This window comes from Oryx dammah, unplaced genomic scaffold (genome assembly GCF_014754425.2).
Source record: "Oryx dammah isolate SB20612 unplaced genomic scaffold, SCBI_Odam_1.1 HiC_scaffold_9, whole genome shotgun sequence".
Taxonomy (NCBI): Eukaryota; Metazoa; Chordata; class Mammalia; order Artiodactyla; family Bovidae; genus Oryx; species Oryx dammah.
In genome coordinates, this window is record NW_024070193.1 from 17,417,151 (window position 1) to 17,444,310 (window position 27,160).

At 45.0% G+C, this 27,160-nt stretch overlaps 1 protein-coding gene and 1 long non-coding RNA gene across 11 annotated transcripts in view; both read left to right on the plus strand.

Moving 5' to 3' along the window:
* The first annotated feature begins 2,436 nt into the window (after window positions 1–2,436).
* Window positions 2,437–27,160, plus strand: part of PXK (PX domain containing serine/threonine kinase like) — an 84,744-nt gene continuing 60,020 nt past the window's right edge. For all 10 annotated transcript variants that reach the window (XM_040246492.1, XM_040246489.1, XM_040246490.1 and 7 more), the window contains exon 1: window positions 2,437–4,885. In XM_040246492.1, the coding sequence (XP_040102426.1) occupies window positions 4,784–4,885 (102 nt within the window). In that variant the 5' untranslated portion in view covers window positions 2,437–4,783. The remainder of the gene's footprint in view (window positions 4,886–27,160) is intronic.
* On the plus strand, window positions 5,101–6,602 carry LOC120867980. The gene is made up of 2 exons (XR_005722103.1): window positions 5,101–5,378; window positions 5,860–6,602. It is a non-coding gene; the product is annotated as an uncharacterized LOC120867980 (long non-coding RNA).

The window sequence follows — 27,160 nt, forward strand, 5'->3', positions numbered from 1 at the left end:
AGTCGTGTCTGACCCTCAGCGACCCCATGGACTGCAGGCTTCCAGGCTCCTCTGTCCATGAGATTTTCCAAGCAAGAGTACTGGAGTGGGGTGCCATTGCCTTCTCCGTGTTTACATCAAGGGGATCCTTAAAACAGACTACTAGAAAGAATTGTTCTCATCACTAGGGGGCAGTGTTGTGTATAAATGAGTAGTTCAATAGTGTACCATACTCCAGTTTGTGTTGGTAGTGTGGAAAATACCAAAATCAGGGTGCAGAGCAAGGATGCCATTATCATGAGTTTCAGAAGGGGAAGCTTATACGGGTTCAGGTTCACCCGAAGAAGGTGTATGTATAGGTGAAACACGGTACATGCAGATAATTGGATGTGACACTGGAAAACAAAATGGAGAATTTGAGTCACAAAGTAAACACTTGATGCTGAGACCATCTATTCCTGCAGAACTCATTCTCTGGGATTTAATGGCAATCCTGAAGGATGGGTCTGCAAGTGGAGTGTGGTGTGATCATTGATACTATAAGTTACCATTCTTTCAATGATAAGCCAGGTTTCTACAGTAATTCTAATCCTTTAAACAGTTTTATGAAGTTACTGTTCCATTTTATAGGCTCTATGACTTGCCCAGGGTTGTCAGCTAGTATGCAGTGGAGCTGGCATCCACATGGGCCTGTCTGGCTCCAGAACATTTCTTTTTTCCATTACCCTGTGGGTCTTAAAATGTTCCCATACTGGAACGCTATCAGTTTCTATAATAGTATCTTATGTTGCATTTGTATTTGGAACTACCATCGTACATAATTTTTTTTCTATTTAGAATATTCTAGATCCTATTCCCTGTTACAGTTTTAATGTTTTCCTTGCTGTTACTTGATGGCTTCTACCAAAACCTATCGCCTGCACTTTTTCTAAGTTGATATTCAGTGAGTGTCTTCAGAGCAGAATTAGTGAGTTATTCTAAAGATGAAACTGTGTGCAAGTCAGGCATGGTGGGGCCTTGCATATATGAGATCTGATGGATAGCTGATTAATAGTGTGTAACTTAAAGTAGCTTCTCAGTAGGAATGTTTCCTTTTTTTTTTTAATTATCCATAGATGTCATGGTCTTTGATCTTTATAAACCGAAAAAAGATGGAACAGAGAAGTAGGCAAGGATTTAGGGAAACTCTGTAAATGATGACTTATTATTCTTACGCTGAGCCAAGATTCTCAGACCACATACGCTTTGTTAAAGCTGACTATAACGCAAACTAGCTGGCTGGCTTTTTCATTTTGAGCTCTCTACAAGTTGCCAGAAAGAGTGACTCTTCTGATGAAAGCACGAGTGACTCTCATATAGGAAATCCTCTTCCAAGTAATTGAGAAGTGGCCTTGACTGTCCAGGGTCACAAAGAGAAGTGAGTACAAAAGTACTGACTGAAAGAGCAGGGCAGATTGTCCTAGTGCTTTCCATGTAGGGGCATTATAAGACTGCAGTTTATAGGATGTTTGATCGCCACAGAAATATATACCCATCGTAAGCAATTTCAGCCTAATGTACTGGAAAATTGCTTAACAGATTTTTGTATTTGATTAGAAACATTTCCATATTGGTCAAATGCTACTCATTTCTTTTTCTGAGCAGTGAATCTTAAGTAGCAGCAGGGAGAAAGCCTCCCCACAGCCACCATTCATCTTGCGTATTCAGCTAGAAAAAGAAAGAACTGCTAAAGGCCCATTGGTACCTCTTAGGTAACCACAGGTTTTCATTTTGTGGTGAATTATTAGACATTTTTCTTTTTATGTTCTTAGAGCATGATTAAGAGACCAATTTACTCCCAAAGAAAATTGCTACTAAAATTACATCTATTAAGTTTTTATATTAAAACATACTCTACCAAAGGTTGACAGTCACTGAGCAGCTGTGCCACTCTGAATGCGTCATGTGCTGGCATAATTTATTAGCTGACTCTATGCAAGTGCCATGGAATTACTCTGGGGTTGCATTTGAGTATCTCCAGGGTCCCAGATGTTTCACTCCCTTTGTCCTTGGCTTTTCTTCCTATGTGTTACACACAGAGACCAGAATTCTCAACATCTTCAGAGAAATTTTGGTTTGCAGAAAAATCAAAAAAACCCAAGACGAATGTGGACACTACATAAATAGAACAGATTTAATAGAAGGCTCCACAGTCGATTTCTAGGCCACAGTCAATTTCTTGGGTGGCCCTTAGTGAGGCCACAGTTCACATGACCTTATAAACCAAGAGCAAAATTCCTCTGTGATGTGATGAAAAATTCCAGTATGTAAGGGAAGTAAGAATGATCACAAGTGACTTGAATTTTTCTTTTTTAATCCAGATCATGAATATTTAAAGAAAGAAAATAATTCTGAGTGGGGAGGCGATGCTGCTTGGGAAGCACTAAGTTTTTCACTAGGTTCTATGAGTTGATTTGTAGAACAGTTGCCAGGTCTGGAAACGTCCTCACTAAAACTCATTATTTTCAGTCAGTCTGGCCAAATGTCAAGCTGTTAAACAACCTGTGGACTATCTAAACATTTGGCAGCATACAAGAATATAAATCTTTCTTTATTTTCCCTTGCAGCCCTGAGTAGTTACGTATATGGCAACAGAAGTACTGCATATCTCATTTGCTTTACCCAGTATGAGACTGGAAGCAAAGTAGATTCGATTCAGATCAGCTCTGGTCTAGGGAGTTTCTCCACATTCACCGTGAGCCACTTTCAAAAGCCAAATGGCTTTTCAGACTATCATAGCCTAGTCTCCAAAGGGATCCAGTTAAGTCTAGGCTGTTTAGGGCACTGATTTGGGTAGATCAGATTATAAGGCTGTCTATAGTATTTTATTCTCAGAGGCTTCAGGCAAGAATTCCTCGAGAACAGGAAAGCCTAGATTAAGAGTTAGTCCCTGGCTTCATTCCACCAAATACCTGATTTCTCACTTTCAGTTTCATTTCCTTAGTAAGGAAGAGGACAGGCTGTCATTTGATGACCTTTGCAACTCAGTTGTATAATATTGTTATGTTTTTTCCTAAGCATACAAGTAAAATATTTTTAGAGACATTTTGAAAAGTGCAGAGAAACAAAATAGCATCATGATTCTGTTTGCTAAAGACCCTCATCTAATATTTTGGTGGGCTTCCTTCTGATGTTTTTCCTATGAACATTTTAAAATCTTGAAATCAAAATGCATATATTGGGTTTTTTTTTTCCCTACTTACTGTTGCATCTAGGGCATTCCCCAACATCATTAAATATCCTTTGATAATCTAATTTTTAATCTTTGTAAAATATTTATGATTGTATCACGATTTGTCTGGTCTTCTATTGTTAGATATATACCTTTGAGTGCTATGTATTTGCATTGATCTCTGAATATTTCCTTAGGATAATCTCCTACAGGTGGGAATACTGGGTGAGGACATTTGGATGTGTGTTGTCAAATCCCAGCTGCTAGTGCCAGACCTCTTACATGGTTAAGTACTCAGTAAATAATTGTTGAGTGCATAAATGCCCCAATTTATATTGCCCTAGCAGTATGCAAGAAGAGCCTTGTCTCCGGTCAGCCCACATGATATGAGTAATGATTAAAGCCAAATTTTGGTTTCTGTGAATCTGGTAATGAAATAACATATTTGCTTTAAGAAACAGAAGTAAAAAGTGAACCCTCCCTAAGTGATACATAGTTTTAATAGACTGCTGCTTTATTTTCTCCGTGTTACAGATGGGGAGCTGGGGCTCAAAGGGGTTGGGTAACTAATTCAAGGTCACACAGCTGGTAATTCCAGCTCGCTCTCTTGTCCTGGGATGCTGCCTTGGGAGACAGCACTGTGGGTGGGTCAGAATTATGGCCTTGGGTTCAGGCAGATTGGGGCAGATTTGGGTCTGAGTTGATTGAAGTTCTCTGGCTCTGGGTTTTGAGGTTCTTGGAGCCAGTACAGTGGGATGGAGCACCCCAAGTCTGAGGTTGAAAGTTTGAAGGCCTTGTGTGTTGAACTTAGAACTGGGCCAGAGGGTAGAGACTGTGAGTTCTGGACCAATGCCCAGGTTTTAGGGGCTCCAGTTCAAAGAGCTTTGGGTCTGAGTGTGCTGGAGTCTTAGGGCTTCAATTCTGAGGGCCCAGCTCAGGTTTTTGAATCTGAAGAGCCAAGTTCAAGAGTTCCCCACAAAATCTGAATCTGAGGGGCTTGTAGAAAGTTTGTTGGTCTGCAAGGCACAGCATGAGAGTCCCATCCTGAAGGCCCTTTTTTCTGGGTCTTAGGGTTCTTTGGCCTGGGAGGCCTGATGGAAAGGGTCAGTTGTAAGTCAGGGTATACAGTTTTGAGGGTCTAACATGAGAAACCCATCAAGGAAATGTTTGGGCCTGAGCGTTCCGTGAGCCTAGAGCCCAAGACGCCCTGTCTTCGGCTCTGAGGACCTCTGGGGGTGATTGCTTGGGGTGAACGGTCCTGAGGTCTGAGGCCAGTGCTGAGAGTACCGAGCTCGCCGTGCGGCTACGTGGAGCTTGGAGGCGCAGATCCAGGACAGCTGTGACTGCGACGGTTTGGCCCTAGGACCCCGCGGGAGGTGGCAGCGGAAAGGGTTGTCTGTGCCGACAGCCAAGGCGGCGGGGGGGCGGTCGGCGCTAGGACCCCGCGGGCTCGGCGGGCGGCGGCGGCGGCGGCGGCGCGTGGGGCGGCGCGTGTTGACAGCGGCGGCGGCGGCAGAGCCCGGCGGGCGGCAGGAGTCGGCGCCCCGGGTTCCTGCCCCTGGTCCCGAGGCGGTGGCGGACCGGCGTCCCGGGATGGCCTTCATGGAGAAGCCGCCGGCCGGCAAGGTGCTGCTGGACGACACGGTGCCGCTGACAGCGGCCATCGAGGCGAGCCAGAGCCTGCAGTCTCACACGGTGCGCGGCCCGCCGGTCGGGGCGGGCGGCGCGGGGCGGCCCCGGGCCTTGAGAGGGCTGCGGGCGGCCGGGCAGGGTCGCCCGGGAGGGGCCCGGGGCAGGGGTCGGCGGTCCGGGCCGAGAGGGCTCGGGCGTGGCGTCGCTTCTGGGCCAGGGTCCCCGGGGCCCAGGCGGCAGCCGAAGTCCTCAGGGGACGAGGGTGGTAACCGCAGCCCCCTGGGCCAAGGGAGTGGGAGGGGCTCGGCGGTGCCCTGGGAAGGGACTCCGAGTCGGGGGAGGTGAGGGGCCCCCGGGCCCACCTCGGGCCGGCTGAGGAAAGGGGCCACTCAGGACCCTCCCCATTTCTCCTCTCTGGGGCGGCTGAGTGTCCCTCCTTTCAGCTGGGCATCCGAGTGGTGGGGATGAGGGTGTGCCGGGCCCAAAGGAAGGATGACTTCGCGGAGCCTACTTGTTGGGATGGCAGAGTGGCCGGTGTCGGAAGCCTTCTTTCCAGGTCAGCTGCTCGCCTGGGGCACGGGGAGATGGTGAGGGAGGCAGTTTGGGCTCCTGCCGAGGCAGGTGTTTGAAATTGCTCCTTCCCTCCTCTAACTTGCTCTTTAGCAGGCAGTGGTAGCATTCAATTGAGTTTAAAACCCACTGGAGTAGCATAAAGGAGTAATAGGTCCTCATAGTAAACACAGACAGAGTTCATTTCTGTTACATAGTGTCTTTTATGGGTCTTTAAAACCGTGGTGGTTTTCATGTGCCTGTACCTTTTTTTTTTTTTTCCCTTGAAAAGCATACTGTGCATCATAATTTACCAGCAATAAACCAGTAAAAAAAAAAAAAAAAACACCCCAAAACAGGAGCTGCTAGCCAGTGGGACTTTGTTTGGGAAATAATGAATGGGGAGAGAGAGATTCCTTAGATTATAATGTTTTGTTGGGTCACCAAATCAGATTCCGGCTCAGAGGCTTGTTTGTTTACCATTGCAGGGTGTTTGGGGTTCATCATCTGGAGCCTAAAGCCCCACAATAGCCTTCTGTTTCTCTTGTTGCTCAAGCTGTTCTGGCGACTTCAAAGACATCTTTTATTCTGTTGTATTAAAGTGGGACTTTTTTTGAACCTCAGTTTCCTCTTCCGACAGTCATGCTTTGTAGGGCTTGGATCGTTCAAAGTGTTCACTTCCAGTTTAGGAAAATGATCATGTATTTTTTTAAGTGTATTTTATTTCACTGTGCATGTCTTTAATTCTGTTCTACAGACTTGTGAAAAGGCACTGTATAGGACAGAATTTGTTAACCCCTCTGTAATTTGTGCTAAGGGAATAGGGGTTAGGAGTTGAAATTTAGGGCTGGGTATCAAGAATAAATTCTGCTATTTTAATTAGATTATTATTTTAACTTGACTGTTGACCAGTACATCTTATAACCTTTCAGGGAGTGGGATTGGGTCTTAGGCTTATTTTGTACTGAGAGTCCAGAGAGAGTTGATTATAAATGCTCACAGACTACTTCTTCCAGAAAGCCTTTCATGATGGATGGCCACTGCCCCACGCCCTGTGTTCACCTCCACCTTAACCTTGATCAGTTTATTCTGTATTTACTCCTTTAGTTTTCCACTCTACCAGGCTGTGAGAGGAGGGACGATTATTGTTCATTTTTGGGCCCCCAGTTCCAGGCATCTGATAGGATTTCATGTGTCTGTTGAATGACTAAATGAATGAATTGTAACAGTCCTTCATCTTTTCTGTTTGTGTTAAACTGTAGTGATAAAAAATTGGAACAGCATGACATCTGAGGGTCTACATTAAGGGGTCAGTGCTTCAGCAAAGTGGTGAAAGATGTCGTAGGATTCTGGTTTTATTGCAGAGGTTTTCTTTAAGAAATAAAATAATTTAGGGTAGAGAACGGGAGTTCCTATAATGATGACTGAACACCAAAGACAGTGACTCACAGGAGACACATAGAGGCAGATGTGGCAGAGTAAAAAAAAAAAAAAAAAATGCAGCATTGTCTTGCGTAATTTTTGACTGTTCAGTGTTCTTGTCATTTTAGCTGTAAAATATGAGAGTGAAAAGTATTGCATCGGCCCTGGACTTTACTGAGAAAACCCTATGCCGATGCAAGCTTTCTGGACTAGTAGACTCTTAAGGGTAAGTCTCTTTAAAACAGGAACTGTTGGAAATTGTTTTGAAAAGCAGTAGTTGTTAAAAGTGGTATACAGAAGAAAAAGACATTGTTTTCTGTTGGGAAGTTGGAAGATGGTTTTCTGGCTTGTTAGCTGAAGGGAGATGGTATCCCCAAAGTCAGAGGATCATCCTCCCTTTCAAATGCCACATCTCCATGAAGTTGCTCCTTGACTGCATATAGGACAGAAAGCTCTGGAGAGGGTGCATGGTAGACATCCTTTGGGTTGGATGAGGCAGGGCCCTAATATGGGTTTGGGGTGACATGTCATGTGATGACATTGGTTGGGCAAGTGACTTAAGCCTTTTTTTTTTTTTTTCCACTTAAGCTTTTTGATGTTTAGTTTTGTCACCTGTAAATGGGGTAATAAAATACCTGCCCTGCCTGCTTCCCAAGGTTGTTAAGAAAATCAGATGAAAAAGTCTTTACGAAGTATTTGTAAAGTACATTCCTTCCTCCTTCCATCTGTTCATTGTATGGGCACATATATGCAAAGGGTTAAATACATTAACATGTTTTGATTGCAAGTAAGCTAATTTCTGTCGATGGTTCCTTTTTTTTAATCAAGGTTGTTGAGCCTTGGGAAACAGGATTTATAGCAGAAAATGTTTTGTTCCATATGATTTAGAATTTATGGACTTGGGAGGGGGAAATTGTGTGGATTGGAAAATAGAGATGCCAGAAGGATGAAGGGAACACAAGGTCACCACCAGAAAGGCGTGTTGGGATGAAAAACCCGCAGAAGGTGCAGGTTGGTAGGTGGTTCTGTGCCTGAATGTGGTTTGAATGATTTTATTTTCACATTTATGGAGCATGATGAATTTAGCTTCAGGAAATAGAGCAGGCTTCTGCTGCAAGGAAATGAAACTTCCATAAAATCAGAAAGGACAGTATTTAGAGATGCTTTCAGCAAGGGGAGTAGGGGAGTGGAAAGGGAAGAATTTTCCAGACAAAAGAGATTCTGGTAAAAGAAGCCACCCAAGTAAATTGTGGGAAACTTTGGGAGCATTATGAATGAGTATGTAAATTCTCGACTACATGAAAGGGAAAGCTTTGGAAGTCAATAGACTGAAGAAAAATGCTTACCTAGTACTCTTGCCTGGAGAATCCCATGGATGGAGGAGCCTGGTGGGCTCCAGTCCATGGGGTCGCAAAGAGTCAGACTCAACTGAGTGACTTCAGTTTCACTTTTCACTTTCATGCATTGGAGAAGGAAATGGCAACCCACTCCAGTACTCTTGCCTGGAGAATCCCAGGGACGGGGGAGCCTGGTGGGCTGCTGTCTATGAGGTCCCACAGAGTCAGACACGACTGAAGTGACTTAGTAGCATGCTGTAGTTTGATAGGTCTTAATCCCCATTTCCTCCCTTTTTAACTGTTCTTCCTTGAGGTTCATCAGAATTAGGGTCCATTGACTCTGCGTTTGGTGCAGTTTGTTCTTGAGAAACAAAAGACAATTTACTGGTATTTGAGGCATAACAGAATATTTTACAAGTTGGTGGAAAAGATAATATTTCATGTTAAAATCTTTACTGAAAATGGATCTTACCTTGAACTTTGATTTTGGAAAGTGCATTCCTGCACAGCTTGTTTATTCAACAATACATGTTCCCTTAACAGAGATGTGCTGAGCGCCTAGCATGTGCCAGCTACCTGCTGGAGGTGAACTTCACAGCTCCTGCTCACATGGAACTTTGTTCTGTCAGATTCTGAGGTCTTCTGTTTTCCAGGGTGTATGCAAGTTGACCTGAATCTTTACCTGTCATAACAAAGAATTTTGAAGTTCCTTTTGTGGCTTGGTTTATTGAGCTTCAACCTCTTCTCACCTTTTGTTTTTTAAATAGTCTTTTAAACTCTATTCCCATATCACCAGAATACCTGTTCAAATGTGATGCCAAAACAGAAGACATGGTTGCTTGAAGGCCCTGGCAGTTTAAATAGTCCAATGCTCAATATCAGAATCCATCTGGACTTCCTTTGGAGATGTTATTTGGAAACTTATTTTGATTACCAAGTTATATTGAATATTAAAAAACATTTTTTTCAGGGTGTTTGCATAGACAAGTGGAAGCAGAATGATCGTTACCTTGCAGCACTTGCACACATTATAATAAGATAATAATAGTGATTTTCTGGGAACTTTATCACTCATCTTCTACTTGGTTATATATTTTTCTGTGCTTGTCTTTGAAACCCCTGATGGATGCAGTCAGAAAACTGAGCTGGATGGTTACAGACTTGTAATTAGTTAATTTATAGATTCAGTCTCTTCTTTGGTCTTTTTCTACTAAAGAATCAGTTGTTTTGTACCTTGTGTAGAGGCTGAGGACTCATAATTCTCACACATCACCTCTTTTGAGGATTATCCCACTAGAAAGCTTTCTTGTTGTAGGAATACAGATAATAACCTGGCTGGAGTTGCTGGGGGGAAACGAGGATTCTGGGGTTAAGGTTTATTTTAAGTGAAAAGATACTTACTTGCTTTGCTCCCCTGGGGGAATAATGAAAACAGCCACCCACGTGTACATAGATAGCTTCCATGTGTATTGTGATCTTGAGATTGTTCAAAATACAGGTTGTTGATTGAGTGCCTCAGTGGGTGCATCCGGGACAAGTTAAACAAACCCTTTGTTCTCCACGGCAGGCAGGTGGTGTGAGCGGTTTCCAGGCAGCTTCCTATGAAATGAAGCTCCTTTCTGTTCTGTCCTGAAAATGGGCAAGCTAGACACAGGCATTGTTTCAGAACTCGTAAGTGATTAAGTGTAGGGGGGGTGTTGTGGCAGGGAGAGCGGTAGGCTTTTCCTATTGTTTTTCCCCTTAAACTGGCATTCGTCCTTGTCAGTGACTTCTTTCATGGCTAACGTGCCCATGGTTTGGGGAAATTAAGACATAGCTCCTCTTCAGAGGTGATGAGGGGGGCCCTGTGTTTTCAGCTTGAAATTTTAATGAAGGGGTAAGAAACAGTTACTTGACCTTGGATAAGTACTTGGACCTCAGCGGAGGGAAGAATCCCTGTAGGTTGGCCACTTAATCTCTGGCTGACTTTCTGACCACCAAATTTGAGGTAAATCTGGCCATTTCTAGCTCAGGATCACAACATCATGCATTTCCCCCAAAAAAGGACAGTTGAAAGCAAAAAGGAATTCCATTGTCATTATTGTCTTCAAATAATCCAGTAGTTATTTTTTTAGTGGCTAACAGGGTATTCATTAACATAATGTTAGCTTGGGAAACTCAGTGCAGAGTAACAGGAGTCTTCCCTGGAAGCTGTTTGCTTGTGTCACAGCTTTATGTAATTCACATACCATACAATTTACCCGTTTGTGGTGTATAGCTTGATGGCTTTTGGGTATATGCACAGAATCATATATCTATTGACATACTCAATTTTAGAACACTTTTTATTATCTTGAAAATAAACCCCTGACCCCTTAGCCCTCACCTCAGAAAGTTTTATGACATTGCCGGATGCTAACCCCAGAATATATTCTGAGTCTTTTATCTCTTTGGGTCCAGCTCTTTCCAGGTATCTGATTCATCGGAGGGACAGATTCTCTGTAAACATGTGTAAATGTGTAAACGTGTTTATATGACCTCTCAGAACCTCACTGACCTGAAACCTGCTCATGGGCTCTGGATCTTCAGGCTGGAATCACTGGAAGAATTTTGAAAACTGTAAACTTGGAGAGTTACTTATTTAAATTGGTGAGAGATATGCATTTTAAAAAGTGCGCTGCACTCTCACATATATTACCACTTAAAGAAAATCCTCTAAGAATGATTTTTGAACAACACAGGGGTTTGGGCACTGGCCCTCCTTACACTGGGAAATCTGCATATGACCCTATAACCTGCCCTTTGTGTTGGTGGACTCAGCCAATCACACGTGCTGTAGTACCGCAGTACATATTTATTGGGGGAAAAAAAATCCTCGTGTAAGTGGACCCACAGTTCAAACCCATGCTGTTCAAGAGACAGCTGTGTTGAAAACAGTAGATGAATTATGTCCTGTGAGTGTGAAGAATTGCTCTGGGTCGCAGCCTGCCTGGTGCACGTAGGTGTGAGTGCCAGGTGACTTAGTGATCAGAGTGCACAGGGGAAGGGCAAAGGGCTCTGGGCCAAAAAGCCCTGACCTCAGACCCGCCTCTTACCACAGCACCTCTGTTTATGATATTCAAACAAAGCTGCCCACATTTCTTTGACATGGCTTATCAGAAACAGGCCATTTCTCCTCATTTTTCAGCTGAGGCTTTTTCAGGGGGGCAGGGAGAAGTGGGGCTGTGCTTAGACAGCTCACCTCTTCCCCTTCCTACTCCCTAAATGGAGAGGGCCACATGGGCCACTGTTCAGCCACTGTGGGTGCTTTTCTTTCTTTCTTTTTTTAACTTGAAATCCAGCCTTTCATGTCTATCTGTGTATTGCTATTTTGATTCAAGCTAGCACAGTCTCTTCCACAGACAGGAAGCATTCAGTTAAGTATTGCTGAACTCGAGTTTGTTGAATAAATGCATTTATTCAGGGCGCAGCTCAGGAAGCCCTGCCTGTAGACTGCTACCTACTGTCTTACCTACCAAACTACATGTGATTTCCTTCCTCTGTCATTCCCCCTCGGTTTTATTTGTGTGAAAGTCGCAAGCGTTTTACACACAGATTATTTCTTATTCCCTGTTCTCTGTTTATGGCCTCTCTCTCCAACACAGATGAAACTGTAAATAGCTGGAGGAGTGGGGCAGTGCCTTAGTGATCTTGCTTAATCTCTCCAGCCTCAGTTTCTTCTTTTAAATTTATTAGGCTGCACTGGGTCTTAGTTGCAGCATGGTACAGGGATTCTCTTGTCATGCTTGTGGGCTCAGTAGTAGGGCCGCAAGGGTTTAGTTACCCCTTGGCATGTGGGATCTTAGTTCCCCAACCAGGGATTGAATCCATGTCCCCAGCATACAGGGTGGATTCTTAATCACTGGATCACCAGGGAAGTCCCAGCCTCAGTTTCTTCATCTGTGAAGTGGGGTTAGTATGAAGATGCTTGGGCTCTGACGAGTAACTGAACTCAGACACATGGGTCATTCTGAACAGAACTCAGCACATAGATGTCACTGTTTTGGTTGCGGTTTACCCTCTGTATTTGTTGGGCTTCCCTAGTGGCTTAGACGGTAAAGCATCTGTCTGCAATGCAAGAGACCCAGGTTCGGTCCCTGGGTTCGCCTAGTAACTTTTTAGGCACTTGTACTTTTTTAGGCACTGAATGGAAAAAGGAAAATTATTTCTTTAAAAGTTCGTCTCACTGTCACCTGTGACTGCTAGAAAATAGCAAAAAAGACCAGTGACATTTCAAAGACTCCCAACCCCCTTCCCCGACTCCTTGTTTTTCCCTTTTACCCTGGAGGGACACACTCTGGCAGCCAGGCTCAGAGATAGAATAGAGCACAGGGTCTCCTTACCAGGCCTGCCTGGCAGCAGAGCTGGCTGTTGGTGTTCAGAGACGGCAGGGGAGGTGGAAGAGGCAAGTGGGCAGACCACGGGCTCAGCCACCAGACCAAAAGAGGAGTTCCCAGAGGCCAGGCCTGAAGGGAGGCGGTCCCTGGCCAATGCCCACTTCAGCTCCTCACATCCCAGCTTTTGTTCATCATCAAAGGAATCCCAACATCAGTTCACACACACTTGACCCCTGGTAGCAGGGTGAAAAAATAAAATAGAAAGCCCTCTGCTTTGTTCTTTTCCCTGCCACTTCCTCTGACAAGTGACCATGCTCATCGCCATTCGCAGGGGCAGAGGGGGAACAGGGAGCTGACATCTTCTGAACACTGCCTCCTGAGAAACGCACGCATATTCTGTGGCCCGACTGCCTTCCTTTCCTCTAAGACGGGTACAGTCAGGCTGTGGGCTTGTGTCCCAGGCTTGGACGCAGCCTGCTCTGTGAAGCACAGGGTTTCTGCCATGCCAGAAAGCCTCGAAGACATTGGGAACATTAGCAAGCACTTAGTTTCCTCTGTGCCAACCACTGTGTTGTGTATTCAGCTAAAAAGATGAATGAAATAGCGAGCTTACAACCCTGGTAGAGGTGGTAGACCCATAAACCAAAGGAGAAGTAGGTATTGAAGGTGCCAGTCTACCTGGGAGCAGAGAGGGCAGGTGAGTGTGGCCCCACCCAGTTCTCCTGGGGGAACTAGGAAAGGCTTAACAGAGCCTTCCAGAGAGCTTGTTGTAAATCCGCATTCCACAGATCTTTTTATCCCCTTGCATACTCTTTTCATAATAATTCTGAACAGTAAAAACCACCTCTGGAAGTGATTTTTAAATTAAAAAAATATTTATTCAGATTAGCACATTTTTAAAAATTATAATATTTTATCTTTGGGATCTGAATTACACTGGCTTCTGAAATCTTACAATAAGAACTGTGATAAGGTAAATACACCTGCTGCTTCAGGCAGTTTTCAGAATAACCATTTTTACAATGATTCCCATTTCTTGTCTTTCTTACTAACTCATATTTTGCCATTGGCTTTTCCTTAAATCTGCCTTTAGTCACAGTCCATTATGGGTGTAAATGAAACCGTATATGACTAAAAAAAATAATTTTAAAAGCTACATAATGGTCAAAACCATCTTAAACCAACTGGAACTATGAGCACTTGGAGACCCTTTGTTTTGAGTTAAAGGGAAAAAAATACTTCAATATTTATTGACAGATTTGTTTTAAAAGTAGAAATAGAAGTCTTAAAAGCTTCAACACATAAATTTTAAAACACTTTCCAGAACCCCTAGTTGTTTATCTTGTTCCAAACTATTACTAACCCACCAAAAGGATCTCAGTTAAAAAGAGAGAATGAGCAGCTATGTTCTCTGAGGTCAGGATGCATTTTCAGGATGCAGAAGGTCTTTAGTTCATTCATCAGATGCTGCTGAGTATACCCCTGTGTTCCTGGCACCATCCTAGGCACTTGGGATGCAGGTCTAAGCAAGGCAGACTCAGTCCCTGCCTTCATTAGTTCATTCATCGCACAAAGATTTATTGTAGAGGATTCTGGTGTAGATGAAACGATGGAAAAGGAGCCTAGAGCCAATTGTGGGGTCCTTGGATGCCACACCAAAGGATCTGAATAGCAGGGAGGGGCTCAAAGCACACATGTAGCAGAAGGTGGCATTTTAGGAACTTCATTTGTTGGCAGTGTGCAAGGTTCAGTGAGAAAGGTGGAAGGAAGAGGAGAAGAGTCCGGAGTGACCATGAAGCGGTGAAGTTAGAAAAGCCACGTCTCAAGTCGGTGGCAGGAGGGAAACAGGGACACTGGAAATGATTACAAAAAGAGCATGAGGTAAGCAGTGGGTAGCTGGTCTTCCCAGAAAGAGGGTGAATCTGATTTTAGACAATGCTTGTCATGAGAACAGTTAGCATTGTTAAAGCACTTTTTATATGCCCTGTGCTGATTTGGTAAGTTTTAACCCATGCAATTCATGGGGTTGCAGAGAGTCGGATATGACTGAGCGACTGAATTGAACTGAACTGAACCCATGTAAATGTAACCACTGTGTAACATTTTCATTACTTGAAATATTTTCTTGGTCCTCTTTGCAGTCAGTACCTGGCAACTACTGATCTGCTTTCTGTTACTGTTGTTTCACCTTTTCTGGAATGTCCTATATAAATGGAATTTTGTAGGATGTAATTGGTGTCTGGCTCCTTTCACTTAGTTTAGAGCTTTGAGCTTCCTCCATACTGTTGCATGTTTGTCGTCGTTTTTAAGGGAAAGCAGGTTTATTAAAAAAGACACTCCACAGATAGAGTGTGGTTCTTCTGTTGCATGTTCTGTTGTTGCGTGTTTTTTATTACTGAGTAATGTTCCACTGTTTGAAGGTTCCACAGCTTGTTAGCGGTTGACCAGTTAGCAGACTTTTGGGTTGTTTCCAGGTTGGGGCTAATCATGAATAGAGATGCTATGAACATACAAGTCTTTGTGTAGATGTGTTTTCATTTCTCCTGGGTAAGTACCTAGGGATGGAATTGCTTAGTCACCTCCTAAGTGAATATTTAACTTCATAAAAAATTGCCAGACTTTCCTAGATTCTCATCTGATCTTCATAACCCCTCTGAATTGTGTCTGTTATCATCACCATTTTTTCAGTTGGAAAAAAGTCAAGTGCAGGAAAGTTGGAGGAAAGTAAAGTACGTATCTTGCTCCAGGGCATAAGGGTGGGGGGGCGGCAGAATGAAGGTTTTTCTGGTGCCTTTGGGCGATGTTGGGAGCCATTTCCAGCCTGATCTGTTGTTAGGGCCACACCTGTTTGGTGGCTCCCCCACGCCTAGGCCTAGCCAAGGACAAACCAGTGGGCCTCCGCAGTCTACAGAACCAGACACTAACTTGAGTGACCACTTTCTCAGTTCCTCTGTTCGAGGTGCTAGGAGTGGAAATACAAAGAAACAGGTGAAATTAAATAGTATATTCTGCTTAACCCACTCTCTCTGAAATACTGTCATCAGTTATATGCAATCACTGTAAAGATTCTCAATGTATTTTACATTTGTCATAGGAAGCTTTTGAAATCTGGTGTGTATTTCCCAGTTACAACATATCTATCTCAGTTAGGACTAGCCTCATTCCAGGTGCTCAACAGCCACACATTTTTTGTGGCTACTGTACGGGACAGCACAAATATAGGTATTAAAAATAATATCCAGAGGTACAGTTACTGAAATGGAAAAAAATTCATGTTATATTAAGTGAAAAAAAGCAAGTCGTAACACTATATTTAATATGCTTATATTTTTATAATTACATGTTGTATCTGCAAATATGTCATCTATAACCATATTGGCCAGTACTGTAGCCACTGGACTACTTAATTTAAAAAAAAATAATTTTTCTTTGTTTTTGGCTGTGCTCCGTCTTCATTGTTGCTCGGGGTTCTCTCTAGTTGTGGCGAGCGGAAGCTGCTCTCTAGGTGCGATGCACAGGCCTCTCAGTGCGGTGGCTTCTCTTGCTGTGGGGCACAGGCTCCAGACGCAGGAGCCACAGTCGTGGCTCCCGGGCTCTAGAGCACAGGCTCAGTAGCTGTGGTGCGCGGGCGTAGCTGCACGCAGGATCTTCTCGGATCAGGGCTCAAACACGTGCCTCCTGCATCAGCAGGTGGATTCTTTACCACTGAGCCACCAGGGAAGCCCTGGACTACTTAAATTTAATAAAGTTAAATAAAAGTTAAAATTCTGTCCTTAAGTCAAACACGGGCCACTTGTGCCTCGTGGCCGCCACATTCAACCTCACATCCTTGGGTCACTACTCTCTGCAGTCTGCCAACCCGACTGAGAAAGACTGAGTGAGACAGTAGTATCTGCCAGCCCTGCATCCAGCAGGGCTTGGTGACCTTTGAGATCCAGAGCCTCCGCGGGTTTTAACAGTGAAACACAAGAAAGAGGTTCACTTATCCTGCAACCGCTGTTAGTGTTTAATGGGAGCAGCGTGTGGAAACACAGCAGTCTAATCAAAGACCCTGTTCTGTTTTGGTACAACTGCCATTCAGATTGCTGAGTATTCAAAGCATCCACTTCAGACACGTTCATGTAAAAATGCTCCTTTCTGCTTCAGAACATGCCTAGTATTCATGGTGGGGCTCGTTTAAAATCGTTTTCTTATTTCTACACACTTTCTATGCAGTGCCCAGATAACATCCATCCTGGAAGCTCATAGACAACAGTTTGTGTACACGTAGCAGGAAGTGGGTTGCAAAGTACAGGGTATTAACGTCCGGGCTGCTGTGAGAGCTCAGATCCCCCAGGCCCCAGTTACCCTCCTCGCTTGGCCCTCGCTCTGTCCCAGCCTCTCCTCTTCCCAACTCGACGGACTGGTTCTGCTCGTTCAGCCAACCTCAGAATGAGGGGAAGATGGCAGCAAAGCATTCTGCCCAAGGCCATAGAACCAGGGAACTCCTGTGCCCATGGGCCAGACAGGCCTGGGGGAGAGGCTGTTCTCAGCACTTACTAGCTGAGCGCCCTTGTTTAGGGCATCTACCCTCTTTGAGCCCCGGGATTGTTGTAAAAGAGGGACATCTACCTCCACGCATTGCTGGGAGATGGACTAAGCTGAGGAACAGAAGACGTAGAGTAAGTGCTCCATAAACGGCAGTTATCACCTTCAGCTCTGAAGACAGAAGTGGCAGCATGGTGTGCACAGTCACATCTGTGGTTGGCTATGAATTGGAAGTAGTGTCTCAGGAGAACACAGGGACATTTTTAGGCCAGGCAGCATGAGTTTCTGTGTAGTCAACTCTCTGTCATCCTTAGTGATGGTGAGCAGTTCTACTATAAATTACTGAAAGCAGTAGGGACTCCCCTAGCTTGACTTCTACTTACAAGCTTTTTTTTTTCCCTCCCACCAAATGTTTTTACCGCCCCTGATACAAGGAGAAGAGTTCATTTGTTTGACTTTCATCTTCTGTTTTTCCAGTCTTCCCAGCATAGTAAAAGTGCTAATGATTTGTAAATTGACCAAAAGTTCCCTTGCCAAAGGAAAAAAGATGCTAGTTTGCATTTATCATTGATAACATACTATACTCTTATCCAAGCTTGGATAATTTTGATCCTTATCTTACTACTTGAAATTCTTTAAAGTACCATGTTTTAAATGATATGTATGACAAACCAAGGAACTTAAAAAAAAAGGTTTTTCCTGATATGAAATGTAATATGTGCTCATTGAGGATAAAGTGAAAAATACAAAAGAGAAAGTAGCTATGAGAATTTAAATCACAGATAATTTCACCTCTGGAGACAACAGATATTAACATTTGGTGTAGTTCCTTCTTTTGATCTATGTCATCCCAGAATTTTTTATCCTTTTTTAATAATTAACATCACAGCACATAACCTTTTCCCAGGTAATGAAAATCATTTCATTACATCCTTTTAAAGGCTTCATATTCTTCCACTATGTACTTAAACCATAAATAACTTGCCTATCCTCTTATTGCTGATATCCAGGTTATCTTGGGCTGCCCTTGTGGCTCAGCTGGTAAAGAATCCGCCTGCAATGCCGGAGACCTGGGTTCAATCCCTGGGTTGGGAAGATCCCCTGGAGAAGGGAAAGGCTCCCCACTCCAGTATTCTGGCCTTGAGAATTCCATGGACTGTATAGTCCATGAAGTTGCAAAGAGTCAGACATGACTGAGCGACTTTCAGGTTATCTTAGGGAGGAGGCTTTTTAATTAGCCTGCTTTAAAACTGGGTGTGGAAGCTGGGACGAGGCCGGAGGAATGGTATTCCTTGTTAGCAGTCGGAGACTGATAAAAATTGTTTTCCATGTTCCTAGGGAATGGCTGTTCCTTCTTCCCTCTGTGCTCTTGGTGCTGCTGCTGACTCCTGTACTTAAAGGTTAAAGCCATGACAGATTCCCCCTTGAACACCTTGCCTTTGCTGTTTTTTCTTTTAATATTTATTTTGGGGAGCTTCCCAGGTGGCTCAGTGCTCAACAATCTGCCTACCAAGCAGGAGACTCAGGTTGGATCCCTGGGTCGGGAAGATCCCCTGGAGTAGGAAATGGCAACCATTCCAGTGTTCTTGACTGGAGAATCCCATGGGCAGAGGATCCTGGCCAGCTACAGTCCGTGGGGTCACCGGGAGTTGGACATGACTGAGGGACTGAGCCTACACGCACACCGGGTCTTGGTTGTGTCACGTGGGATCTGCTGCCTCACTAGGGACTGAGCCAGTGCCCCCTGCACCAGGAGCCTCAGCCACTGAGCCACCCAGGGAAGTCCTTCACTATGTTTTTACCAGGAAAGAAAACAGTTAGAAAGCCAGCCTTTGTGCTGGCTGCTCTAAGTACATGATGTCACTGAATATTCGCCACAGCTCTGTTGGAAAGGTATGATCTTGCAGATGAGGAAACCGAGGCTCAGAGGAGTTGGCTCACAAAACTGGTAAGTGGCAGAGAGCCCCTGTGCCTTCCCTCGAGGCCCCTGGTCGTGGCTGATCACCACACAGTGACCAGCTAGAAGGACTTGGGGTGGCCTGGCTTCCAGGCAGTGGCAAGCGAGGATAGAGCAAGAAGCAGCCCGAGGAAGATGAGTGCTTCTGCCCTAGTCCCTAGGTTGGTAGCAGCTGAGAGTGTGAGGGGTGAGAAGTTGGCCATCTGAGACACCAGAACCCACTAAACGTCACTATCGCCAGCCAGATCAGAATGTGTGTGTGTGTGTTTTAGCCAGTTAAATATGTTGTGTGTGATTCTGAGTTCATGTTCTCTGCATCTGTTTCTACCCTTTTAGGGCATTGGCCTAAGAGATGTGAGGGCTATTGAACAAGCAAAGGTCATATTTCATTTTTAATTACTATTTAATTGAGTCTCCAGATTTTCTAGGGTTTATTTTCTTTGCTTTGATGTAAGATGGAATTCATGAGTTTCCATCCTAGCAAATTATGTAATGGTTTTGGTGTCATTTAGGGGTCTCTGTACGAGAGAGCAGCTACAGGAACTGCTGATTAAAACACTGCATCCATCCTGTAGTCGTGTCTGAGGTCAAAAGCATTTTTGAATGCTGCTTTGCAGTATCTCTCCTGGTTGGAGTGTGGGCTGTCTTTGAAGTCGGCGTGGAGACCAGCTCCCCCGGCAGACCATCCGACCATCCGGAAGGGGAGAGCATGGGCTTCAAAAGGCCTAAAAGAAGGATGCATGCGCAGTCGTTCTTTTAAGGACTCTGACTCTCATTTCCGGGATCAAAGCATGTTTGTGACATGGTCCTTGTCCCTTCTGTGAACACAGAGTGGAAACTGGAGAATTTGTTTTGCATAAAGTTAAAGCACAAGGTTCTGTGATTCAGTCAGTTAGGTTTTTTTTTTTTTTTTTTTTTTTCCCAGTTAGGTTTTAAATGAAATTTATTTCATGTGGTTGAAAAGGAGATACACTTGACTTCACTCAGTTGCCAAAACTTAGGTGAACATAGCAGTGATTCTTCAGATGCCTTTTTTTTTTTGCCTTTATTTATTTTACTATATTTGTTTCTTTAATTGGAGAATAATTGCTTTACAATATTGGGTTCGTTTCTGCCATATCAACGTGAATCAGCCACGGGTATACATATGTCCCCTCCGTTTTGAGCCTCCCTCCCACCTCCCACCCCACCTCACCCCTCTAGGTTGTCTCGAGCACTGGGTTGAGCTCCCTGCCTTATACAGCAAATTCCTACTGGCTGTCTGTTTTGCATATGGTAATCTGTATGTTTCCATGCTGCTCTCTCAGTTCATCCTGGCCTCTCCTTCCCACACTGTGTCCACAGGTCTGTTCGCTACATCTGCATCTCCACTGCTGCCCTGGAGATAGGGTCATCAGTACTGTCTTTCTACGTTCCATACATATGCACTGTTGACAACAGCTAGGACATGGAAGTGTCCTACATGCCCGTTGACAGATGAACGGACAAAGAAGCTGTACACAAATACCATGGAATATTAGTCATAAAGAAGAACGCACACTCGGTGCTGATGAGGTGGATGAACCTAGAGCCTGTTATACAGAGTGAAGTAAGTCAGAAAGAGAAAAACAAGTATCGCATATATTAATGCGTGTATACGGAATGTAGGAAGATCGTACTGGTGAACCTATCTGCAGGGCAGCAGTCAGGATGCAGTCATAGACAACAGATGCCTTATTAAAACCGTAATGCTTTAATTTGTTTGGAGGCAGGTTTTGTACATTATTAGCTTGCACAGCAGTTAAAGCACAGGCACATTCTAGCTCTGAAATCTGCAGATGAAACAATGGTAATGACTGTTTAGAGAGCAAGGAGTAATCATTCGTTCTCAGTGAAATATTAAGGATTGTAAGCAGCCCGGCAGGTAGCCTGCGCGCCGAGCGGAAGTCCTGCAACCGTGAGAGTTTCTTCAGGAAGCTTGCTGTCCTGCAGGGCCGTGCCGTCCACTGCCCTGCTATCACTGTGATAGCACAGGTCTGTGTATTGATTTTCATGAAGTCTGAGGGCCTGGGAGATCGTGAGGATTCTCTGGAGAGCGCTTTTAGACTTTACCTGGATGCGGGTGCACATGAGGGTGGCAGTATGCCACCTGTTCCCCGAAGGGGCACGCAATCAGTTAACAGACACCCGCCACCGAGCATTCACTGGGCTTTTGCCCCTCGGCCTGACCTTGTGCCGAGTGCTGTTTGGAATGCAGAGAAATGTGTGATTTTAGCCTTTGAAGAACTCAGTCCGGTCGGAGAGACACTCCCTCCCCAAATGTAGACAGACGTGGGACAAAGATAACCCTGATATGGTTAAAATGCTGGACATCCCAAGTTTTGACTAGGCAGGACAGCAAAGGGAGAGAAGTAAATAATGGGTGTTCAGGCTCTGTGGGGTCTGATTAGGTAGAGGAGGGATCAATACAAAGAAAGGGTTAGGACAGTTCGGGCAGGCGATAGAAGAGCATGGACGCCAGGCTGCGGAGTTTGGGTTTTATCCTGTGGCCAGTGGGAGCCCCTGCAGGCTCCTGCCCAGGGAGGTAGCACAGTGTTGGGTGTCCAGCAGGGTCACTTGTGCTCAGCATTCCCTGGGGGGTCTGGCAGTGAACTGGGAGTGCTGTGGTGCCTGGTCGCTGGAGACCCAGACCTGGCCTCTTCCCCCACATCTCCTGTTTTCTAGTCCAGGTATTGATCGTTTCAGAGACTCTGCCCCTGGCTGTAAATGAAGCTTCCTGTTTCTTCCTTGCTCTCCTGAAGGGGCAATGGTGAATCCCGTGAGTGGGGCCACCACCTCGGGACTGTGCGGGGAGTGCTGGAGGGCTCAGCTTAGGCACCTCCCATACCCAAGAAGAAGGGAGAGTCCCTGCGAAGGGGCGGGGAGGGCTGGGAGTGGGGGGCAGAGGGCACTGTGAATTGTGGCGGGTGCTTGGTTCACTGGTTCCGTTCCTCTCAGGAGAGGGGTTTTTTTTTTTTGTAGCGTGAAGCTGCTTCCTATCTACAAGGTTTTAGAACAGTGAGTCTCGCCTCTGGCAGCACATTGGAATCACTGGGGAACTTTTAAGACCTACTAATGCCCGTGCCTCTATAATGAAAGGACATCTATTTTGGGTGTTAGTTCTAGAAGGTCTTGTAGGTCGTCATAGAACTGTTCAACTTCAGTTTCTTCAGTGTTAACTGGTTGGGGCATAGACTTGGATTACCGTGATACTGAATGGTTTGCTTTGGAAACGAAGAGAGATCATTCTGTTGTTTTTGAGATTGCATCCAAGTACTGCATTTCGGACTCTTTTGCTGACTATGATGGCTACTCCGTTTCTTCTGAGGGATTCCTGCCTGAAGTAGTAGATATAATGGTCATCTGAGTTAACTTCACCCATTCCAGTCCATTTTAGTTCGCTGATTCCTAGAATGTCGATGTTCACTCTTGTCACCTCCTGTTTGACCACTTCCAATTTGCCTTGATTCTTGGACCTAACATTCCAGGTTCCTATGTAATATTGGCCTTTACAGCATCGAGCCCTGCTTCCATCACCAGTCCCGTCCACAACTGGGTGTTGTTTTTGCTTTGGCTCCATCCCTTCATTCCTTCTGGAGTTATTTCTCCACTGATCTCCAGTAGCATATTGGGCACCTACCGACCCGGGGAGTTCCTCTTTCAGTATCCTATCATTTTGCCTTTTCATACTGTTCATGGGGTTCTCAAGGCAAGAATACTGAAGTGGTTTGCCATTCCCTTCTCCAGTGGACCACATTCTGTCAGACCTCTCCACCATGACCCGGCCATATTGGGTGGCCCCACATGGCATGGCTTAGTTTCATTGAGTTAGACAAGGCTGTGGTCCGTGTGATCAGATTGGCTAGTTGTCTGTGATTGTAGTTTCAGTCTGTCTGCCCTCTGATCCCCTGTCTCAGTGCCTACCATCTTACTTGGGTTTCTCTTACCTTGAATGTAGGGGTCTCTTTTCACAGCTGTTCCTTACCTCGGGATGCAGGGTAGCTCCTCTAGGCCGCCGCCCCTGACCTCCTGCGCAGGGTAGCTCCTCTCAGCCGCAGCTACTGCGCTCCTGCACCATCGTGGCCATCCAACAAGGAAGTCAAGGAACACCTGGAGTAACAGGCAAATTTGGCCATGGAGTATAGAATGAAGCAGGGCAAAGGCTAATAGAGTTCTGCCAAGAGAACGCACTGGTCATAGCAAACACCTTCTTCCAACAACACAAGAGAAGACTGTGCACACAAACATCACCAGATGGTCGACACCGAAATCAGATTGATTATATTCTTTGCAGCCAAAGATGGAGAAGCTTTATACAGTCAGCAAAAACAAGACAGGGAGCTGACTATGGCTTGTATCTTTAACTCCTTATTGCCAAATACAGACTGAAATTGAAGAAAGTGGAGAAAACCACTAGACCATTTAGGTATGACCTAAATCAAATCCCTTATGATTATACAGTGGAAGTGAGAGATAGATTTAAGAGACTAGATCTGATAGAGTGCCTGATGAACTATGGACAGAGGTTCATGACATTGTACAGGAGACAGGAATCAAGACTATCCCCAAGAAAAAGAAATGCCAAAAAGCAAAATGGCTGTCTGAGAAGGCCTTACAAATAGCTGTGAAAAGAAGGGAAGTGAAAAGCAAAGGAGAAAAGGAAAGATATACCCATTTGAATGCAGAGTTCCAAAGAATAGCAAGGAGAGATAAGAAAGCCTTCCTCAGCGATCAATGCAAAGAAATAGAGGAAAACAAGAGAATGGGAAAGACTAGAGATCTTTTCAAGAAAATTAGAGATACAAAGGGAACATTTCATGCAAAGATGTGCTCAATAAAGGACAGAAATGGTATGGACCTAACAGAAGCAGAAGATATTAAGAAGAGGTGGCAAGAATACACAGAAGAACTGTACAAAAAAGATCTTCACGACCCAGATAATCATGATGGTGTGTTCACTCACCTAGAGCCAGACATCCTGGAATGTGAAGTCAAGTGGGCCTTAGAAAGCATCACTACGAACAAAGCTAGTGGAGGTGATGGAATTCCAGTGGAGCTATTTCACATCCTGAAGATGATGCTGTGAAAGTGCTGCACTCAATATGCCAGCAAATTTGGAAAACTCAGCAGTGGCCACAGGACTAGAAAAGGTCAGTTTTCATTCCAATCCCAAAGAAAGGCAATGCCAAAGAATGCTCAAACTACTGCACAACTGCACTCATCTCACATGCTAGTAAAGTGATGCTTAAAATTCTCCAAGCCAGGCTTCAGCAATACGTGAACCGTGAACTCCCTGATGTGCAAGCTGGTTTTAGAAAAGGCAGAGGAACCAGAGATCAAATTGCCAACATCCGCTGGATCATCAAAAAAGCAAGAGAGTTCCAGAAAAACATCTATTTCTGCTTTATTGACTATGCCAAAGCCTTTGACTGTGTGGATCACAATAAACTGTGGAAAATTCTGAAAGAGATGGGAATACCAGACCACCTGACCTGCCTCTTGAGAAATCTGTATGCAGGTCAGGAAGCAACAGTTAGAACTGGACATGGAACAACAGACTGGTTCCAAATAGGAAAAGGAGTACGTCAAGGCTGTATATTGTCACTCTGCTTATTTAACTTATATGCAGAGTACATCATGAGAAACACTGGGCTGGAGGAAGCACAAGCTGGAATCAAGATTGCCGGGAGAAATATCAATCACCTCAGATATGCAGATGACACCACCCTTATGGCAGAAAGTGAAGAGGAACTAAAGAGCCACTTGATGAAAGTGAAAGAGGAGAGTGAAAAAGTAGGCTTAAAGCTCAACATTCAGAAAACAAAGATCATGGCATCCGGTCCCTTCACTTCATGGCAAATAGATGGGGAAACAGCGGAAACAGTGTCAGACTTTATTTTTCTGGGCTCCAAAATCACTGCAGATGGTGATAGCAGCCATGAAATTAAAAGACGCTTACTCCTTGGAAGGCAAGTTATGACCAACCTAGACAGCATATTAAAAAGCAGAGACATTACTTTGCCAACAAAGGTCAGTCTAGTCAAGGCTATGGTTTTTCCAGTGGTCATGTATGGATGTGAGAGTTGGACTATAAAGGAAGCTGAGTGCCAAAGAACTGATGCTTTTGAATTGTGATGTTGGAGAAGACTCTTGAGAGTCCCTTGGACTGCAAGGAGATCCAACCAGTCCATCCTAAAGGAGATCAGTCCTGAGTGTTCATTGGAAGGACTGATGCTGAAGCTGAAACTCCAGTACTTCGGCCACCTGATGCAAAGAGCTGACTCATTTGAAAAGACCCTGAGGCTGTAAAGATTGAGGGCAGGAAGAGAAGGGGACAACAGAGATTGAGATGGTTGGATATCATCACTGACTTGATGGACGTGGGTTTGGGTGGATTCCAAGAGTTGGTGATGGACAGAGAGGCCTGGCGTGCTGCAGTTCATGGGGTCGCAAAGAGTCAGACATGACTGAGCGGCTGAACTGAATGCCTGTGCCTCAGCCCAAACAAGTTAAATCAGAATCTCTGGGAGGTAGGGTCCAAAGCATGGGTATCTTTTTTTTTAAGTTCTCTAGGTGATTCCAGAATGTAGCAGGGTTGGGACCCTCTGCATAGAGGTAGAGAAGTAGAAACACCGACAAGTGAAATACCTCCAAACAGCTTCCTGTTCTCTCTGTGCTCTGAGTCTCAGTGAATCTGATTGTTGTGCCTAAGGGGAAGAGAAGAATGGTGTTGATTCAGGGGATTTGAAGTTTGGCTTTAAGTTTTGACTTTAGCTTCTTTTACACACTTCTTTCAAAGTGGTCGGTGTTTGTAGCCTCACTAAAGTAACTTGGGGCCAAAGTAAGTTTTCCTCCCTAGTTTTTCGTGAAATCTCATCACACCGATGCAACTTTGAATAGCAGCTACAGTGCAGTAAAATCTTGAGCATCTTTTCGGAAACTCAGGAAATACAAAATGTCAGTGAGGATGCTTATTGGGGAAATACCTACATTGGGGGCATTGATCAACTCTTGTGGAAATAACAGCTCCTGCCCCTGCCCCCTCAGAATGAGTCCATCTGAGTTCCCCAGACTGGTGAGGATCCCCATCATTCAGGACTGCAGAAAGAGCCAGGCTCAGGGCATCCCCAGGGCCCTGGGGGTTGCCAGCCATGTCTGGCAGGTTGGAAAGTCCAAGGAATCAAAGATGTGGGTTCCAGCTCCCAATCAGCCGCTTCCCAGCTGTGCAACCTTGGACAGCTCACTTAATTTTGCCCATCCCGTTTTAGCAGAGCTCCTGCCACAAGATCAGTGCTTATCTATGGCAATTCTATCTTCTGTCCCCGAGCTTAAGTCAGAAGTCATGTGGTCCCAGTGCCTTTCCAGAAAAACTTCAGCCCCCGACACTGACTTGCTGCGATGCCCATATGCTAGGGCTCTCTGCAGGGCAGCCACCACCACCCCCGCCACGCCCGGCCAAGATAAAGGGATGTGGTGTCCTGAAGAGGAGCAGGAAGGAGGCCCTTTGGGGAAGTGGCTGCAGATGGCAGCCCGGGCAGCCGCCATGGATCTGTGTGATGTAGAGCTCTTAGCTCTCCCTTCTGTGCCAGTGTCTGTCATCTCTTCCAGAGCCTGCAGGTTCTGTTCCACTTCAGAGAGGGTGGCAGAGAGGGAGGTGATGCACTGAGAGATTCTGGGCTGCTGACTGCCGCTCTGGAGGTGGAAGCCTGCCTTCAAATGTTGGGTTTCTGCTGGTCTCCAGGGCTCTCTTCTCTTGGTTTTCATCAGGGCTTCAGCCTGGTAGCAGCAGTAGAACAGCTGTGCTATGTTTGCTTTACAAATCAGGAATTTGAGGTGAAGGTATTTCCTTTTAGTAGGGCTGGGTGGTGACATTCGGGCACTCTGAAAAAAAAAATTTTATTTTTTTAATATTTAGGGATGAACTTGCTCCTTTCAAGTGGAATGAACATACTTCTGAGCAAAATCACCCTTACCAATATCCCACTGTCTTTCTCTATCTGTAACCACACGGCAGATGGGGCCTGAGGGCAACACTGGAGCCTTAAGGTGTCTTTATGTGTGTTCACAGGGGAAGCGCAGCGAGGTTTCTGAGGCTACCGGTGATTAAGCAAGCCCTCTGGCGGGTGTGCACGCGTCACCCACGGTGTTGCGGTGCAGCCGGCTGCAGGAGAGG